At 41.2% G+C, this 20,024-nt stretch overlaps 2 protein-coding genes across 4 annotated transcripts in view; both read left to right on the forward strand.

The window, feature by feature from the left end:
* Positions 1-20,024, forward strand: part of LOC309479816 (uncharacterized protein) — a gene marked incomplete at its 5' end in the record, with an annotated part of 97,496 nt that overhangs the window by 13,970 nt on the left and 63,502 nt on the right. The gene's annotated exons all lie outside the window — the stretch shown is intronic.
* Positions 11,357-13,686, forward strand: LOC309480169 (uncharacterized protein). Its single transcript, XM_082144566.1, has 2 exons — positions 11,357-13,133; positions 13,519-13,686. Exon 1 carries the CDS (start codon positions 11,533-11,535, stop codon positions 12,793-12,795), a length of 1,263 nt encoding a protein of 420 aa, XP_082000692.1. The 5' UTR covers positions 11,357-11,532; the 3' UTR covers positions 12,796-13,133; positions 13,519-13,686.

Raw genomic sequence — 20,024 nt, forward strand, 5'->3', positions numbered from 1 at the left:
TATAACTTTTCCAAAGTGTAAAGGGTGGCTCTTCAAGCTCCGGCTTGTCCATACTGTCTATGGGCTTGTCTGCATTGGCCATGACGCTAGCTAGCGAGAGGCTGGGCTAAAGCGTGCCGTGTATGTTGTTGTACAGCGCGCGGTGTATGATATATATATATATATATTTTTTTTTTTTTTTTTTTTTTTTTTTGCCCTGCAGTCGATTTCATTGGTTTAGGTTACAGTGACGACAGGTAAAACTTTAGAATCAGCTGCAGGGCGGGATTTTGCGCTGAACGCAGAGACTTCCGCCACTTAATATGTTTGTGTGGAAACACGAAAATGTACCTATGTTCCGCACACAAAATATTGCATTCGGTCATTCGGTTCACACGTGCACCGTACCGAAAGCCCTGTACCGAAGCGGTCCAGTACGAATACACGTACAGTTACACCCCTATTATATATGTATGTATGTGTATGTATATGTATATATATATATATATATATATATATATATATATATATATATATATATATATATGTGTATATATATATATATGTATATATGTGTATATAATACATTTTATCATACGTATTTCAAAGTTAAGGATTCATTAGTTTGAATATCACCTACATTGGAACAAACACTACAACATCTTAATTGATTATTTTTGACAAAACATATATATTTAACACGAGCAGAAATTGGCAACATTATAAGCTTATTTGATGTGGCAGTATTTTACAGTAAAAATTTTATAATCTATCCGATTTTTGTAGTCGATTTTTACTCATCTTAGTATAGCAATAGAGTTTGCTAAAAGCTGTTCATTCATTCACACACAGAAACACGATTCATTTTGAAACAGTCTTTTTGCATGTACAGACACTTGCGATTAGAACAAAGCATAGAACTGACCTATTCCTCAGCTGGATCTTTTGCTCCTCGAAATGAAACTTCCAGAACTTCTGAGGTAAATTTTCCAGGATTATTATCAAGATAGTATTATTCCTCATAGCGTCGTAAAGTACAGTCTGAAAGTGAACTCGCGGTGTGTTTGTTATCCAGCTGATGTGGGCGTTTCACAGGATTGCAGGATCGCCTCACATTTGCATTTGAATAGCGCGCGCTCTCCGTGAGCGGGGTCACATTAAAACATAATGAGCTGAGATGAGAACGACTGACATCTCTCTCTTTTCATTCATATTACATAAACTGAGAATATTTGTTTTTTATAAAAAATACTTCATTTAAAAGAAGAGAATTCAAGCTTCATGCCTGTGTGTCTGTATGCCTGTTTGACTGAGTATTCGCTGAGTTATTGTTCATTTTCGGACGCGTTTCAGAATGGACTACACTGACAGAGAGAAGGCAGAACTCGCTTCGTGTTTATTTTTCTTTATTTGGCAAAAAGCACAACACTTTGTTTTTATTGTGAGTATACACAAAAATAATACACAGATAGATAGATAGATAGATAGATAGATAGATAGATAGATAGATAGATATAGATCTTTATTGTCATTGTATGCAATACAACGGAATTCTGTTGGAGCAGTCCTCTCCAGATAGCAGCATAGTAAAATATGAACCTATATTCCCACATACACATCCATATACATACGCGCAAATGCACATACATACATACATGCAAACATGCATACATACCTACATACCTACATACATACAGAGTTAAAAATATATATATACGCATATACACATACACGTACGTACACACATACATATATATACATACATACACACGCATATACACATACACTAACAAATTCTCAATAAATAGGTAAAACAGCTAAAACAGTAAACACAGCAGTTATTGCACAGAGTCCGATTGCACTGAGGAGGTAAAAGGGGGGTGAAAGATATGTGTATCTATGTCTGTATACATGGGTGTGCGTATGATTTTTGTAATATGTTCACAGCTCTGGGGAAAAAGCTGTTCCGGAGTCTATTTGTGCGTGTGCTGGGGGTTCTCAGTCTGCCTGAGGGGAGGGTGGTGAACAGTGAGGTGTCCTGCATAATGTTTGTGGCCCGTGTGAGAAGACGACTTGAGTATATTTCACTCAGATTCGGTAGGGGGGAGCCAATTATTCTCCCAGCCGCCGTGACAACCCGCTGCAGATCCTTTCTTTCTGCTGCTGTGCAGCTGGAGTGCCACACGGTGCAGCAGTATGTCAGAGTGCTTTCAATTGTGCAGCGATAAAAGCGTGTCAGAAGTTCCTGAGGGAGCCCATTGCGCTTCAGGGTCCTCAAGAAGAACATCTTCTGCTGGGCTTTCTTAATGGTATGGGAGGTATTCTGGCTCCAAGTTAGATGATCTGCAATGTGCACTCCCAGAAACTTAAAAGTTGCCACCCTCTCCACCTCCTTCCTGTTGATATACAGTCCGTTGTGGTTTATTTTGTTCCTTCTATAGTCAATTATTATTTCTTTTGTCTTCTTAATGTTGAGGTTGAGGTCGTTGTCCGTGCACCAGGCTGACAGGTTCTGGACCTCTTTCCTGTAGGCTATTTCGTTGTTGTCTGATATGAGTCCCACTATGGTTGTGTCATCGGCAAATTTGATGAGAGTGTTGGAGTTGTGTGAGGAAGTGCAGTCGTAGGTGAAGAGTGAATAGAGGGCTGGACTTAGGACGCAGCCCTGTGGGACGCCGGTATTGAGAATAATGCTAGAGGAGGTGTGATGGTTAATCCTGATCCGCTGAGGTCTATTGGTGAGGAAGTTTCTGATCCACTGGCAGAGAAGGTCTCCCAGACCCAGTATTTGTAGTTTGTTAATCAATTTGTCTGGATTGATGGAGTTGAATGCAGAGCTGTAGTCTATAAATAACATCCTAACATAGCTGTTGGGGGTTTCCAAGTGTGTGAGGGCTGTGTGCAGTGCTACGGAGATGGCGTCATCAGTGGATCTGTTGGTCCTGAATGCGAATTGATGTTGATCGAGGTCAGGAGGAATGCGGGCCTTGATATGGGGCAGTACCAGTCTCTCAAAGCATTTCATGATCACTGGCGTGAGAGCCAGTGGCCGGTAATCATTCAGGCTTGTGATAGCTGAGGTTTTGGGTACAGGGATTATGGTGGCGGTTTTCAGACAGGTGGGGACTATGGCTTGCTGTAATGGCAGGTTAAAAATGCATGTAAATACTGGAGTTACTACTACTAAATACTACGCATTGCTTCAGCACTCGTCCTGCAACTCCATCAGGCCCCGTTGCTTTATTGCAGTTAATTTTGTGTAGTGCTCTCTTTACCTGGTAGGTCAGAAGAGTGAGTGGCTGATCGCTCCCTGGGGAGGTAGTGTGTGTGTAAATCCAGTCCCGTGTTGTAGTTGGAGCTGGAGTCCCCTGTTGTAGAAAGCGAGCGAAGAAGGTGTTTAGCTGGTCTGGGAGAGAGGAGTCAGTTGAGGTTGGGTTACTGTTGCTTTGTTTGTAGCCCGTAATGTTCTTTACACCCTGCCACATTGCACGGGGGTTGTTGGCATTGAAGTTGTCCTCAATGCGTTGTTTGTATTTCCGTTTTGCACATGTGATGCCTCTAAGTAGGTTGGCCCTCACCCTTCTGTACTCCTCCCTGTCCCCTGATCTCAGCGCTGTGTCCCGAGCTCTGAGCAGCTCCCTGACCCTGTTGTTGAACCAGGGCTTTTGGTTGGTGAGCACTTTAATTTGTTTATTTGTTGTTACAATTGTGAGGCTAAAGAGCTGAATTGTGTCTGAGATTGCTGCACTGTTAAAATAAAATCAGCGAAACTAAGAAGCTGAATTCAAATTGAGTGACGAAGAGCGGCGGAGAATGCCGAGTGAACGCGGAAAAAAGTAAAAACTCACATGCAGATGCATGCACGCAGAATTAGAGTGCAAAGAAAGTGAAAGACGCGATTGTTTCAGTGAGTTAACGACGCGGTTTCAAGGCACGAGTAATTTCTGCATGAAGATGACGTGTGCAGAAAAGTTAAAAGGCTGCGGAGAGTAACGCACACGACGGGAAACGCATCAGTAATCGGTCATCTCAGGGACACTGATGGTATGACAACAACTCTCTTTAATTGTTTGAAGGACTGATTGTCACTTAAACCTGTTACTTGACTATTATAATGTACAATGTAGAGGAGAACAGTGAATTATGTCATGCTGTGGTTATTATTTAAGTGCATGGTGCAGTTCTCATGTGTTCATAAAAAATGCAACAGTGACAGATACCACGTTTGTTTAGCTAGTTTGTGTAAAATTATAATATTATGTATTGATAAGGAAAGAGAGCTTAAATATGTAAGTGAACAAATATTGCGACAGTTTTATGTGGTAAAATCTTTATTTACATTGCATTTGCTCGCATTTGAGATTATAATCAGAAGTAATGATGTATCCTTTTCTTTTCTTTGTTTTCTTTGTTTCTTTTTCTCTTTAAGGTTATCAACCTTAATGAATCCATTTGAGGCAAACTGTTCAATTACTGTCTAACCTACAAATACAAAAACTGAAAAGTGATTTGGAGTTGTTCCCTGTGTCCCCTGTGGTTGGCTGATGCTCTTTTCGAGTTAGAAGCAGATACTGATGCACAAAATTCTCAGATAACTCGACAGTTGATAACCAAGTGTAGCAGTGAGGACAAAGAGATCAACGGCTCAGAAAGTCCAGACAAAGTGCTGCTGACGCAAAGGAGTTAAGTGAATAGCATCCAAACCAACATGGCTGAGGAAGCTTTAGGAAAAACAGTCGATCAGCTGAAAAAGGAGAGAACCTCTGCAAAAAGCAGCTTCACCAGGCAAGCTAACTTCATCTGTAGAGAAGCACATAGACTGTTGGAATCTGAGCTCAAAGACGAATTCAAAAAGTTCTCTTCTGAAGCAAGGAAAGTCTTTGAAACAAATGATGATTACAAAGCTGGATTGCTGGCAGAGATTGAAGCTACTCAAGAAGATGGTGCAGAGGCATTACTTTCAGCACAGCAGGAAGCTGACTTTAAGAAAACTCTGGAAGACTGTGACACAAGGTTTGAAGAAGTTAATCAGTTAGTGCAAGATCATCTCTGGAAAAGATACGGACAGAACGAAGTGCTAGCTGCTATCTCCGCAGCAGAGAAAGCCTGTGAACGCACAGTCACCATACCTGTCGACAGCGTCGCCTACGAAAGTTATGAAGTGCAACTGGAGCTCTTGATGAGACTAGTGAAAGAGGCAACTGGAGCTTGTTAAGTTGGGAAAGATGGACTCCAACGTCTGAAAGAGGGGTTCTAGAAAGTCGTGTACGGAAGCTGAAAGAGGATAGCAACCAGCTTGAAGCAAGAAAGGTTGAATTTGCGTGGGCTCGAAGGTCTGCTGAGGATGCACGAGCTTCAGAAACCAATGTGAAGGAGAACCTGGATGTGACAGCATCTGCAGCACATGTCATGCCAGTAGTAAGAATCAAACCTACAAGCTTACCCAAGTTTAGTGGTAATAAGAGGGATTTCTACCGCTGGAAAAGGGACTGGGAAAATCTCCAGAGGCAAGGGGAGCCCACCGGGTCAGCTGAGGTTAAAAAGATCCAGCTCGTGGACAGCATTGACGAGAAGATTGCCAAAGAACTCAGATTATCTTCTTATAACACTGCTGTTGACATATTCAGGGTGTTAGAAAACCGTTATGGGAATAAAATCACAATTGCCATGGAAATTGTTGAGGAGTTAGAAAGGATCCCTGCTGTGAGAGGAAATCAACCAAGAAGGGTTATAGAATTAATCCAAACGGTGGAAAAAGCTCTGGCGGATCTCACAGATCTTGGAAATATTGGCGCAATGAAAAACCCACTTGTAATAAAGTCCATTGAGAGCAAGTTGCCGGAGTTTGTGAAAAGAGACTGGCTGGTCCACATGACAGATCCTGCAAATGGCATCACACCAGAAAATCATTTTGATGCACTGTTAAAGTTCCTAAAGAAAGAAGAAGAAATTCTTGAAAGACTTGAGCAGCTCAAGATCTCAGAGAGAGCAGAAAAACCAGAAAGAAAATCTGAGAGGAACTATGCTTTTACCAGAACGACAAAGAAAGTTTCTACAGAAAGTGGATGCATCGTGTGTGGAGCGGAAAAACATAGGGAGAAGATTTTCTTCTGCAAAAAGTTCAAGGAACTAAAACTAGCAGAGAAGAGGTCTATCATAAAAAAGCTGGGAGCATGCAAAAAGTGCTTGGGATGTCATGAGGAAGATGACAGGTGCAGCGATAACTACCTTTGCAGGAACAAAGATTGTAAAAGAGGAGCCTCATCAGACCACCATTACTTCCTTTGTCCTAAAGAGCTCAAGAACGTGAGTGAAGGAAAGACTGTCTTCAAAGATAGTAAGAAAGGAAGCAGACTGACAGATGAGCAGGAGGAATTCTTGGCTGAGCTCTCTCCAGAACTAGCGGAAAGGTGCAAAAAGGCATTCACCAACAAAGTTAAGATGGTAAACTGCTCTGGGACAGACCAGATGGGATTGTTGGATGAAAGTGGGCTGAAAGAGCTTCCTGTTATCATGATGCTGATGGAGGTAATTACAAACGCTGGACAGAAAATTGGCACTTTGATAGATTTGGCCTCCGATACAAATTACATTACCCATGAAGCTGCTGACAGACTCAAGCTGAGAGGTGAGAAAATTACCCTGGTGGTTCATGGAGTTGGCAAGATGGCCATTAGGGTGAGCACAAAAAGATACCTCCTCAGGATTAGAGTTAAAACTTCCAGAGGAACGGAGAAGGCTCACCAGTTGATCTGCTATGGATTGGAGGAAATCGCCAAAGTCCACGGAAGTGTAACTCCAGAGCAACTTAGGAAATTCTTTCCAGAGGTGGATTCTGAAGAATTGAAAAGACCAGATAAAATTGAACTCCTTATCAGCCATCGAGAGGGGAGACTCGCACCACAAAGATTGAAGATTGTGGGAGATCTCGTCCTGTGGGACAGCCCGTTGGGAAAAACGGTGGCTGGAGCACACCCAGAGCTGTTGGAGATGGTGGATATGGCAGCGTATGAGTCTAAGACGCATTTTGCGCGGTCCATGAGGACAGCTGCAGTTAAGTATGAGGAAATCTTTGAGAAGATTGAAGCTCCTAGTATTACCAAGATGATCCACGTTGCTGAAACAAAAAGCTCACTGGCAAGTAATCAGGAGTTTCTTGAGTGGTGGAGATGGGACAGCATAGGTGCAGCCTGCGAGCCAAAGTGTGGAGGCTGCCGCTGTGGCAAATGTCAACCCGGAGGGAAGGAGATGACCCTGGTCGAAGAAAAAGAACTTGAGATCATAAGAGAGGGTCTCACCTATGTTGAAGAGGATTCCCACAGTAAGTCCCCACACTGGGATACAAAGTATCCATGGATGCAGGACCCAGCTATCCTTCCGTACAACAGAAGTGGAGTGGAAAGTGTTTTCTTAAGAACTGAGAAACAACTCAAGAGGGTGCCAGAGTGGCAGAGCATTTATGCAGCTCAAGTCCATGACATGGTGGAAAGAAGGGCGGCAACAAAACTTACCAAGGAAGTGATTGATAGTTGGAATGGTCCAATTTGGTATGTAAGTCACTTGGTGGCACCAAATCCCCACTCAACTACTACTCCAGTGCGGCTCGTCTGGAATAGTAGCCAAAAATTCAAGGGATTGAGCATGAATGATCTTCTGCTAAAGGGACCAGATGTACTCAACCCTATCAGAGCTGTCTTGCTTAGATTCAGGAAGGGAGTTTTTGCCGCTCTTGGGGACATAAAGAAAATGTATAACTCTGTGTGGCTGGAGGAGCGTGAAGTACACCTTCACAGGTTCCTTTGGAGAGATACTCAAGAAGAAGGAATAGGCGAGTACGCTATCACAAGAGTTAACATTGGAGATCGCCCTGCTGGATGCATTGCACAGTTAGCTATGCGTGAGACGGCAAGACTAGCAAAGTTCGCTCATTTAAGAGAAGAGCGCAGAGTCCTGGAGGAGGACAGTTATGTGGATGATATCCTTACATCCCACAATGACCAGGAGAGACTTAATGAGATAACAAATGGACTTGAAGAGATTCTGACAGCTGGCGGGTTTGCACTCAAGCCATGGGTTCGGTCAGGGCAAAGTGGGAGGCAAGTAACTGGTGCGCATACTCAGGGTCAAGTAATCATACTCCCAAACCAGATGAAGGAGGAAGACAGCAAGGCTTTAGGCACAGGGTACTTGGTAGAGGAGGACAAACTCTACATAATGACTTCCATTAACTTCTCAAAAAGGAAGCAGAAGATGAGAATGGGCCAGAACCTCCTTAAGGAAGAAGTGAAAGTGAAGACGCCTAACCCTTTGACCAGGAGACATCTGCTAAGCCAAGTTGCTGGGCTTTATGACCCAATTGGTCTCGTCACACCTGCCAAGCAAAAGGGTGCAATTCTTGTCAGGAAGGCGTTCCAAGAGACAGGAAAAGGGAGCTTAACCCGACAAACATGGGACCAACCACTTTCTGAAAATCTCAGGAATGAAGCTGTTAAACTTTTTGAGGAATATGTGCAGCTTGGTCAAGTTAATTTTCACAGAAGTCTCACACCGATTGGTTGGAAAGGAAAACCATGGGGGATCACATTTTCAGACGGTAGCGACAAAACCTATGGAGCTGTGCTGTACCTAAGGTGGGAAACGAACCAAGGTATAGATGTCAGATTAGTTGAATCCAAGGCCAAGTTAGCTCCGCTGGACCAGAAGGGAGATGCTGTAAAGGCCGAGATATGTGGTGCAGTTTTCGCGGTACGTCTCAGAAAGTACTTTGAGAAGCATGGACGGATGGAGGTTGAGCGTTGGTTCCACCTAGTAGACAGTCAGACCGTGCTGGGAGCCATTCAACGTGATAGTTACGGGTACCAGACGTTTTTCGCAAATAGAGTTGGAGAAATCCAAAAGGCTGGGCCTGTCAGTGACTGGTGGTGGATTCCAGGCGACTTCAATATTGCAGATATCATCACAAGGGGTGGCACTCCTGAGGATCTTGATGACGATTCTGTATGGCAGAAGGGACCACAATTCCTTAGGCGTCCAGTAGAACAGTGGCCAAAGAAGTCTGCTTCCGAGGTTGCTGCTGATGCCAGGGACAGAATTAATAAACTTCAAAGGAAGACATTCTCGGCAGTTTTGACAAGAGCTCAAACAAAGAAGGACCTGGGAGAAACAGAAAAAGGAAGTTTCAAAGTTCCAAGCCTTGAAAGGAGCGATTCAACCAACATCACTTCTGACCCAAGCACTCGCAAGAAGGCAGGAGAATCAAAACCTGGGGAAAACGTACCTAGAAGAACACCAGGTGACTTAGTTGTCAAAAAACTAGTGGATGTGGGAAAGTTTAGTAGCTTAACCAAACTAGTCAGAGTCATCTGCTGGGTATGGCGTGGCATAAAGAAATGGTTGGGAATTCGAAGTCAGATCCCAAAGGATGGAAATCGGAAGGCGCCAATGAAGAATGAAACCAGAAAGGCTGTGCTTACTGTAAAAGAGCAAGAGGATGCTCTAAGAGGGCTCTTTCTGGCAGCCCAGGAGGGTGTGACTTTTCCTGACACTGCACTTAACCCCCTGAGGTCTACGGTATCGCCGGCGATACCAGCTCGCTTTTTTTTTATTAGTGTAAAAGAAACTCATAAATACTCTGTTGACTTTGATTTTCCATAGGAGTTTCATACATCAATCGATTCTGTTAAATGTGTATTATTTTTGTGTATACTCACAATAAAAACAAAGTGTTGTGCTTTTTGCCAAATAAAGAAAAATAAACACGAAGCGAGTTCTGCCTTCTCTCTGCCAGTGAAGTCCATTCTGAAACGCGTCCGAAAATTAACAATAACTCAGCGAATACTCAGTCAAACAGACATACAGACAGACAGGCATGAAGCTTGAATTCTCTTCTTTTAAATGAAGTCATTTATATAAAAAAACAATTATTCTCATCTTGTGAAATCTGTATTAAAAGAGAGCGATTCCAGTCGAGCTCATCTCATCTCATTACGTTATAATCGGCCCCGCCCACGGAGAGCGCGCGCTATTCAAACGCAAATGGCTGAGGCAATCCTGTGAACGCCCACATCAGCTCGAGAAAACACACAAGTTTATTTAGATCATTACTTGTTTACACCGTCTTGCAGCGCTGTGAGGAATAATACTAATGGAAAATGTCCCTCAGAAGTGCGGGTATATCGAGGAGCGAGCTGAGGAATACAAGTAAGTTTTTTCCTTCTCACGTGAATTTCTTCACGTGGGTTTCTGTTTATGAATGAATAAACGGCAGAGATGCGCGCTGTTTACCACAGCTGGCAAAGACAGTTTAAATTTAAATCGCGTGTGTGAATGAATGATGATGTTTTAGCAAACTGTATTGCTATACTGAGATAAGTAAACATCGACTGAATGTTGAAATAAAATGTAGGCTATTTGTATAAGCAACGTATTAAACTGCAAATTAACAATATGCCCTAATATTTCATGAAAACAACGTTACAGTCAGACGAAATATGAAAGACAACATTTTGTTGACCAGATTTGGGTACAGTTTTTACTGTAGAATATACTGCCACATCAAATAAGCTTTTGTTTAGCCATTTCTATATATAAAATACTATTTTTGTCAAAAATAAAGTCATCAACTAAGATGTTAGCTGTTCCAATGTTGGTTATATTCAAACTAATGAATACATAGATAAAATGTAGGGCCTATAATCATTTTTTTTTTACAAAGAAAGAGTACACTTGAAATATTGTTGAAATTGTAATTATTGTTGTAATTGTAACCATTTTAATAAAATAGCAAAACATATTTACAAGATAGATGTAAGCAAAATCTTAAATGGTCAATATAAGTCTTCTTCTAAATATATCTTTTGTCTTTGCATTGTGGCTCAGTCAGTGTCACACCTGAGTGAATGGCTAATTATGCAGAGTGGGTGTATTCTAAGGTGTAAACCACTCCTCGTTCACGCCCCCTCGCATATTGGCTTTCCAAGCAAAACCTGTTTTACATCAATTTAAATCAATGTATGGTTTTATGTGAACGATAAAGCAAGACTATTTTCACATAATTTTGAAGAAAAAACTATAGGCGACGACATCCATAAGTCAAAAGTCTTATTGCCACATATTTAGTATGTGTTTTGTGGTCTTATTTCAAAATTTTTAATTTTTAGTTTTTTCGATAACCACGCATAAACATTATTCTCTCAAAAATGAAAACATGTACATACATGTGGCTCACATATTATTGTAGTCCTGTTTGTGCTATATAGAGTGAATTTACACCTTTGCCATTAATATGTTTATAAGCAACTGAAAAAAGCACAAATGTCAGAGCATGTCAGAACACCCCCAGGGCCCAAAAAAACGCTCAGACTCCAGAGGGTTAATAGACTGGCTGTATACAGAGAAGACTCAGGACTTTTAGTCTGTGGCGGCAGAATCCAAATCTTTAATGAGGAAAAGATTGCTGTTCCAATATTAACTGACAGTGCATGGGTGTCCACATTATTGGCCCGAGAAGCTCACAATGTGAATCATGAAGCAGTAGCAGGAACACTTCTCAGAATGAGAAAGAGAGCATGGGTGATTAAAGGTCGGAGACTAGCCAAGAAGGTAGTAGACAGCTGTGTGATCTGTAGAAAAGCAAGGGCTAAAAGATGTCAGCAAATCATGGGCGACCTTCCTCCTGAAAGGACAGAGCCAGCTGCACCCTTCGAATTCACAACTTTGGACTTGTTTGGCCCTTATGAAGTAAGGGATGAAGTGAGGAAAAGGGTGCGACTCAAAGTCTGGGGAATTGTTTTTTGTTGCATGGCGTCTAGGGCTATGCACACTGACGTTGTAAGTGACCAGTCTGCTGAAGGCTTCCTAATGTCCTACCAGAGGTTCACAGCCCTGAGGGGTCATCCGAAAAGATTGTGGTCTGATCCAGGCTCAAATTTCATTGGAGCTAAACCTGCTCTCACAGAACTCTACAAGTTCCTGGATAAGTTGCAGAAGTCCGAGCTAGTGGGAGAGGCTGCCAAAAATGGTACTGAATGGTCCTGGAAAATCCATCCTGCAAACTCTCCTCATAGGAACGGGGCAGCAGAGGCTGCTGTTCGCATAGTAAAGCGAGCCCTTCATAACTTGGGAGGCAATGGTATCTTCACATGGGGTGAGTTCCAAACCTTCCTCTACATGGCAGCCAATCTGGCGAACGAGAGACCTATAGATGCGAGAACCCAGAGCAGAGAGGATTGCATAGAGTACGTCACTCCCAACTCTCTCTTGTTAGGAAGGTCAGGACCAAAGGGAGACCCAGGTGACTTTGATTTCGTAGGTTATCCCTACAAAAGATTACAGATCATTCAGGGAGAAGTTAACAAGTTTTGGAAGAAATGGAGTCAGTTAGCAGGCCCAAATTTGTTCGTGAGAAGCAAGTGGCACACGAGGGAACGGAATGTTGCTGTAGGAGACGTGGTCTGGTTGGCAGACCAAAATGCATTGAGAAGTCAGTACAAGTTGGCCAGAGTAGTCAAAGTCAATCCTGATCACAAAGGTGTTGTCAGAGACGTGGATGTTAGAGTTTTTACAAACTACCCAGTCTCAAGTGTCAAGCCTAACAAAACGAAAGTCACAGGCAAAGGAAAAGGAGCCACCAAAGGTTTGCCTAACAAAATTCCTGCAACCATCCTCCATAGAGATGTTAGACGGTTAGTCGTCTTGATTCCTGCAGAAGAACAGCCAGACAAACAAGCAGAGGAGAATGAAAGTGTGACCTACTTGGGTTCAAGAACCAGTAGTTCAAGTGGGAGGTGTGAGGCTAAAGAGCTGAATTGTGTCTGAGATTGCTGCACTGTTAAAATAAAATCAGCGAAACAAAGAAGCTGAATTCAAATTGAGTGACGAAGAGCGGCGGAGAATGCCGAGTGAATGCGGAAGAGTGGCGGAGAATGCCGAGTGAACGCGGAAAAAAGTAAAAACTCACATGCAGATGCATGCACGCAGAATTAGAGTGCAAAGAAAGTGAAAGACGCGATTGTTTCAGTGAGTTAACGACGCGGTTTCAAGGCACGAGTAATTTCTGCATGAAGATGACGTGTGCAGAAAAGTTAAAAGGCTGCGGAGAGTAACGCACACGACGGGAAACGCATCAGTAATCGGTCATCTCAGGGACACTGATGGTATGACAACAACTCTCTTTAATTGTTTGAAGGACTGATTGTCACTTAAACCTGTTACTTGACTATTATAATGTACAATGTAGAGGAGAACAGTGAATTATGTCATGCTGTGGTTATTATTTAAGTGCATGGTGCAGTTCTCATGTGTTCATAAAAAATGCAACAGTGACAGATACCACGTTTGTTTAGCTAGTTTGTGTAAAATTATAATATTATGTATTGATAAGGAAAGAGAGCTTAAATATGTAAGTGAACAAATATTGCGACAGTTTTATGTGGTAAAATCTTTATTTACATTGCATTTGCTCGCATTTGAGATTATAATCAGAAGTAATGATGTATCCTTTTCTTTTCTTTGTTTTCTTTGTTTCTTTTTCTCTTTAAGGTTATCAACCTTAATGAATCCATTTGAGGCAAACTGTTCAATTACTGTCTAACCTACAAATACAAAAACTGAAAAGTGATTTGGAGTTGTTCCCTGTGTCCCCTGTGGTTGGCTGATGCTCTTTTCGAGTTAGAAGCAGATACTGATGCACAAAATTCTCAGATAACTCGACAACAATGTCCGTGCAGAAGCTGATATAGGAAAGGACTGTGGATGTATGGTGCTCAATGTCTGTATGTTCAAAGAGCTCCCACCTGGTGTCATCAAAACAGTCCTGCAGGGCTGAGGAGGCTTCTGCAGTCCAGATCTCCACTGTCTTTGTCTGAGGTTTGATCCTGATGATGATGGGCTTGTAGGCTGGTGTCAGGAGCAGGGATAAATGGTCAGACTGTCCAAGATGAGGTGAAGACTGGGTTTTATAAGCTCCGGGAACATTTGTGTACACCTGGTCCAGTATCTTGTTATTCCTTGTTTTAATGTGCACATTCTTGTAAAATTTGGGCAGAACTGTCTTCAAGTTAGTGTGGTTAAAATCCCCTGCCACTATAAATATGCTCTCAAGGTGTCTGTTTTGCTGGTTGCATATGGCATTATATAGCTTACCCATGGCTATTTTAGCATTGGCTCTGGGGTGCACATAGACATCAGTAATAAAAACAGATTAAAATTCCCTAGGTAGATAAAAAGGCCTGCATTTCAGCATCAGGAACTCCAAATCCAGGCAGCAATGTCTCTCAATAACAATTGTGTCTGTGCACCAACTGTTGTGGATGTATGCACACATGCCTCCTCCTCTCGACTTACCAGAGTCGGCTGTGCGGTCTGCACGGTAGAGGGAGTGGCCTGCTAGCTCCACGGCTAGGTCAGGGATGTTATCATGCAGCCAGGTCTCAGTTATCACCATGATGCAACAATCCAAGCGGTTATTGGTAATCCGCAGCCTTACGTCGTCCAGTTTATTAGGCCATCCTTAAAAATATTTTGGTTTGCAGTAACAGCAAAAAAAGAAAGAAAAAAAGGGTCGGTAGGTAGGTCTATATTTTTATATATATACATTTTTCACAGATGTCTAGGGGCTGTTCACACCAGGCCACTTCATGCGTTTTCTCAGATCGGATTGCAATCTGATTTATCAAAACGATTCCATTTACACCTGGTTACATATACAAATGTGTTTTTTTTTTTTGCGGATATAAATCCGATCTTCAATTCCCGCTATATGCAGATTTAATGGAGTGCACGTCACCGAAAGCAACAGTTATGAGATACATTATTTTATTGATCATCAGCTAAAATTTCTGAATCAAAGCCCGCAATAAGAGAAAGCGGAAACAGCCCTGGTAAGATCATTTTGTTTCTTTACATTTAATGAAGATGATTGTGTGTTAAGCGTCTGCGACTTACTTTCACTTTGATTTGCGATAGTTTGCACGTTGATGCTCAGCTTCTCATCTGCGGCGAGTGTGTTGCAGTAGCGTCGTCATATCTGACTAAAACATGACATATAGCCTATAACACGCTCTCACATGTTTATTTTTTAATAAACCATATTCAACAACATATAAAAATGAAATAATCTTTAGAGTAAAGCCGCAGCCATCATTACCAAGCGCGAACCATTGACAGTGAATGAAACGAAGCGAACTTAGCCTACAGGCCGTAGTGTGACATGCGTAAACCAATGGTGTAAACATAATCATAGATGACGCGCCACGGGTTTTTATTTAAAAGAAAGAACGTAGCTTATGTTTGTATGTAGGTCTAGGCAATTTATATTCACAATACTTAACTAATATTATTTTATTGCATTTGTATTAGTTGTTTGAAGAGTTAAAAAAAAAAATCGGTCGATCTTAACGCATTTTACAACCGGCAAGTCGGTCGGACTAAAAGGGAAAATAAATAAATAATTGGGTCGGTACTAAATTGACAGGGTCGGTCGGGTTACGGCAAACAAGAATATTTTTAAGGATGGCCTTAACAAGGGAGCGGGCATTTGCGAGGAAGATGCTGGGCACGGCTGGTTTGTGCGGGCAACGTCGTAGCCTAGCATGAATGCCGGCTCGCTTACCCCGCTTCTGCTTCCTCTCACATCTCCGCCTGCGTCGCCTCTCCGTGGGTCTGTTGATCTTTCCTGTTATCCCGTTGTCCATCATAATTTCCCGTGGAAAAGATCTAGAATCACTGGGTGCACGTCCAAAACAACAGTCTTTCAGACGCAAGATTTCGGTTCGCGTGTAGGTTATAAATTTACTAAAGCCACTATCACAGAGGGAGCTCCGGGTCGCTGCGACTATGCGCACCGCCATCTTGGAAATAGATCACTTAACAGGATCGATTGATGTATGAAACTCCTATGGAAAATCAAAGTCAACAGAGTATTTATGAGTCTCTTTTACACTGATAAAAAAAAAGCGAGCTGGTATCGCCGGCGATACCGCCGACCCCAGGGGGTTAATAGCAATCGTGACCTGATTCATACCACAGTCATGATAAAAAACATGAATGTTTTCACTCATCCATTAACATTATTAGATCCATCAGCTTGACAGCAAGTCCCATCATTCAGCTCATCAGCTCGTCACTGCGTCATCAACCTACGCCTTTGTTATTGTAAGAGGTTAGCGACCCCAAGCGGTGAAAAAAATTACATATTGTAGCTTTAATTTAAAATTATGTACTTCAGAAATCATTCAAATAGGATGAATTGATGATCAAGAAACATTTCTCATTATTATCAATGTTGAAAAAATATTTTTTTTTTCATTTGTGCTGCGTTCGACACTATAGATCAGTGTTATTCATTGCGCGGCTCGCGAGCCTCATGCGGCTCGCCAAGCTTTAATTTGTGGCTCGCATGGCGGTAAAAAATATGGTGATATGATAATGCATTCACTAGAGATATTTCATAAAAACATTAATAACAAGTAGGGCTTTAACATAACCCGTTAAAAACTCAGTGTCAGCTCTATTACAAATATTTTCGATCGGATTGAAAGGGATGGTTTATCGAGAGAACGTGAAAAAACTTGATCGATTGAAAACCGAAACTGAAAGGACGACGTATGACGCGCTGAACGAGCTGTTCTCCTGGTGAATAAAGTGTCATATAAATGAGTATCCTTTCATTCTATAATTCTCCTTTCACTCAGCATCTGTGAAGTGAAGCAGGACAACAGCTCACCAGTCCTTGTTTCAGATTATCATACAGACGACTGGTTTTGGGCATTTTTCTGCGTGATAAATACAAACAGCACGGCACAACGGTTCATATGTTCATTAGTGGTCGACCGATATTGGTTTTTTGATTGCCGATATCTTAGAGAGCAGGGTGGCCGATATAAAGCCGATATAAAGCCGATATTTATATATATTTATTTATTTTAATCAATATTTTTCAAAAAAATTAAAAAAATTATAATTTTTTTTTTTAAATAAACATGCTTTTATACTTTAGATGGCAACTTCTTGAATCTGCAATCCTATTACAGTATTTTTCACAAAGTAATTGTTTAGAAATATATGAATATGTGAATAAAAAGAAGGTAAACACTGTAACAGGGCACTCAGTAATCTGGTAATTTCGTGCTGGTAATCATATTTTTTTCAAATAAAGACAAGGTAACGCTAATTTTACATACAGCACAGTGAAAACGATATGAATATGACACAGTTGGCAACTGAATATATCACAGATATGAATGTGACACAGTTGGCAACTGGTTATATATCAGCATATTTTAAAATGAAGGATTTAAAGTTTTTCGATCGCGTCTCTTGTGAAGCTGATCTTCTGTTCGCATTCACTCACTTCGCACGGACCGACCGTCACTCGCAGACAGTAATGCACACTTCACAAGATATCACAGCTGGATTCAATTAAATCTGCAAGGTTTGTGAAATTAAATGTTTATTAGATATTCAGAGATTTGTTTAAATTACGTAGATGTGCATTTTCTGAATGTTGACGGCAAATGAGAAAGTATTTTAGCCTGATTGTTTGCCTTTTCTGTTACAAATAATATAAAAGCAAACGCTTTACTTACTTCGCATACCATTTACTTTCTTTGTTTACCAGTTCTGTCTAACAAAGTATTAGATATGACTGACAGAGATTGTAAATTAATGAATGTGGCGAGCACGACGAGGTCGAGGGCCGTGGGAGGACGGCGCGAGGCCGGTGGCGCGATTGATAATGAGCGACACGTGCGCGACGCACCGGTCTCGCATCTCTCACGGAGGAGCGGAAGCATAAAGGAGGAGCGACGACAGTGAAGAGCGAGAGAGGACAGGCCTGAATTTTATTTGATGTGTTTTTGTTTTGTGTTGCCAGCAGTCGTCCGTGAGGGGCTGCTGGCTTTTACTTTCATTTTTGTATTTGTTTATTTAATTATTAAAATGTTGAATGTTTGCCGGTTCCCGCCTCCTTCTTCCCATAACATCTGTCTGAACCCCGTTACAATGAAGTTAATTAATGAGTGAGTGAGCGCTGTTTGATCTGAGGAGCTGCCGTTGCCGTTCTCTTCTGGCACTGGTGTGTTCTCAGCGCCGCCCGTCAAAATAAAAGTCTGGAGCACCGTCAAAATAAAAGTCCCGCTTCCAACACATCGGCCAATCAGAAAAACTTATCGGCCAATGCCGATATTTCAAAAATGGCCAATATCGGCCGATATATCGGCCATGGCGATATATCGGTCGACCACTAATGTTCATATTCCGATTTGAATCTTTTGTCTTATAAACACGCACATCAACCCGATCATGTATCACATCACGAAGATTAGCGTTCATGTAAACTACAATACATTCAGATTCATCAATCGGAATGAATTCAGTCCGACTGAAACAAAAGTTGTGCATGTAAACATACAGTCTCTGCGGAGTTGCCAGTTATGGCGGTCTTTCCAGCTCTTAACACTGTACTCTTGGATGGTTAGATAGGCCTACAAGATGGGCTAATGTAGAAAAAAAATAACTTAAGGTCATTCTGGGATGAATATTTTCTGGAAATCCCTAATTTTGTTTTACATTAAAGGAAATCATCTTGTCTCAGTTACAAATTTGACTGATAAATCATAAATAATGGCTTTTTTTCACCCTTTTGTATTTATTGCATTGCATATTGTATGTTCAGGGGTGACAGATTGATAGGCAGACATGGTATTTATGACTGGATGTAACTTTTTATACTTTGCGGTAAAATGGCTCTCCTACTGACTTTGTCCTATCAGTGCGGCTCTCATGAAAAAAATAGTGGCCACAAAAGACCACTGCTATAGATCATCAAATACTCTTAGGTCGACTACAAAATTAGCCCATGTATGACCATATTAGCCCGGTTTTGTCAACACTGCATTGGCTGCCTATTAACCCTCTGAGGTCTGAGCTGTTTTCTGGGCCCTGGAGGTGTTCTGACATGCTCTGACATTAGTGTTTTTTTCTGTTACTTGTGACATTTTCATGGCTAAAGTCTAATTACACTGTATTCAGCACAAACTCTGCTACAATAATATATCAGCAGCACATGTAAAAGTTTGTAGTTTTGAGATAATGACATTTATGCGTGGTTTGTGAAAATACAAAACAAAATTCTCACTGAAATAAGGCCATGAAACCCATACTGATTATTTCTTCACAAGACTTTTGAAAATTGTATGACGTAGCCTAGAATATTTGCTCCAAAACTATGTGAAAATCACCCTGACTGCTCATTCAGATAAGACAATATATTGATTTTAAATTTCTAAGACGTGTTTTGTGTGAAAAAGCCTTATGCGAAAAGGCGTGATCATCTCATGAATATGTAAGCTCTTAACACCTGAGAAAGACAAAGACACTCCCCTAACTGCCCTATTAGGAGCGATCAGGCCCTGTCATTCAGAGCAACCTTGCACAAAGAATGAGGAGATTTAAAAAAGAATGGCTTTTAGATTATTTGGATTTATTTACAACACCACATAATCCAAAAATACACAACAAATGACAAAAGAGCACATTGAAAACAATGATCCAAAGACAGAGACCTTTGTGCCATTCCTAAAAACATTGTACATACCTTTCATTTCCAAGGTGTTTGATTTTCACTTTACCATGTTCATGTGCAGAGACTCATGTGAATGTTGAAGTCAGCAGGACTCAGTTGCATCTGGTCCCTGAAAGAAAAAAAAAGAAAAAAGAAAAAACTGTGAACATACTGATATCAAGAGAAACTATAGGGCTGCACGATTTTGGGAATAGATTTTTGATTTTTCTGGTTAAAATTTCTTTTTAAAATTCACAGAATACACACACACACACACACGTTTCCAACAATATATAATGAACACCAGGTTTGTTGTGCCTTGTAGGCATAGGCTATGCAGTGCTGCATAAAATAATAATAACAATAAATGAAATCTTCCAAAAGATTTCAAGAACAACTACGCTAGAGAAAAATATATTGATTATCATATGTTACTTCAAATGTTTCCATTCGTTATGATGATATGAAATGAGATAATAGTAAA

The sequence above is a fragment of the Leuciscus leuciscus genome (assembly GCF_965113295.1).
Source record: "Leuciscus leuciscus genome assembly, chromosome: 1".
Taxonomy (NCBI): domain Eukaryota; kingdom Metazoa; phylum Chordata; class Actinopteri; order Cypriniformes; family Leuciscidae; genus Leuciscus; species Leuciscus leuciscus.

Bases quoted from the DNA above. Each gene is read 5' to 3' on its own strand.
- LOC309480169 (XM_082144566.1), top strand. From the start codon at position 11,533: ATGAGAAAGAGAGCATGGGTGATTAAAGGTCGGAGACTAGCCAAGAAG.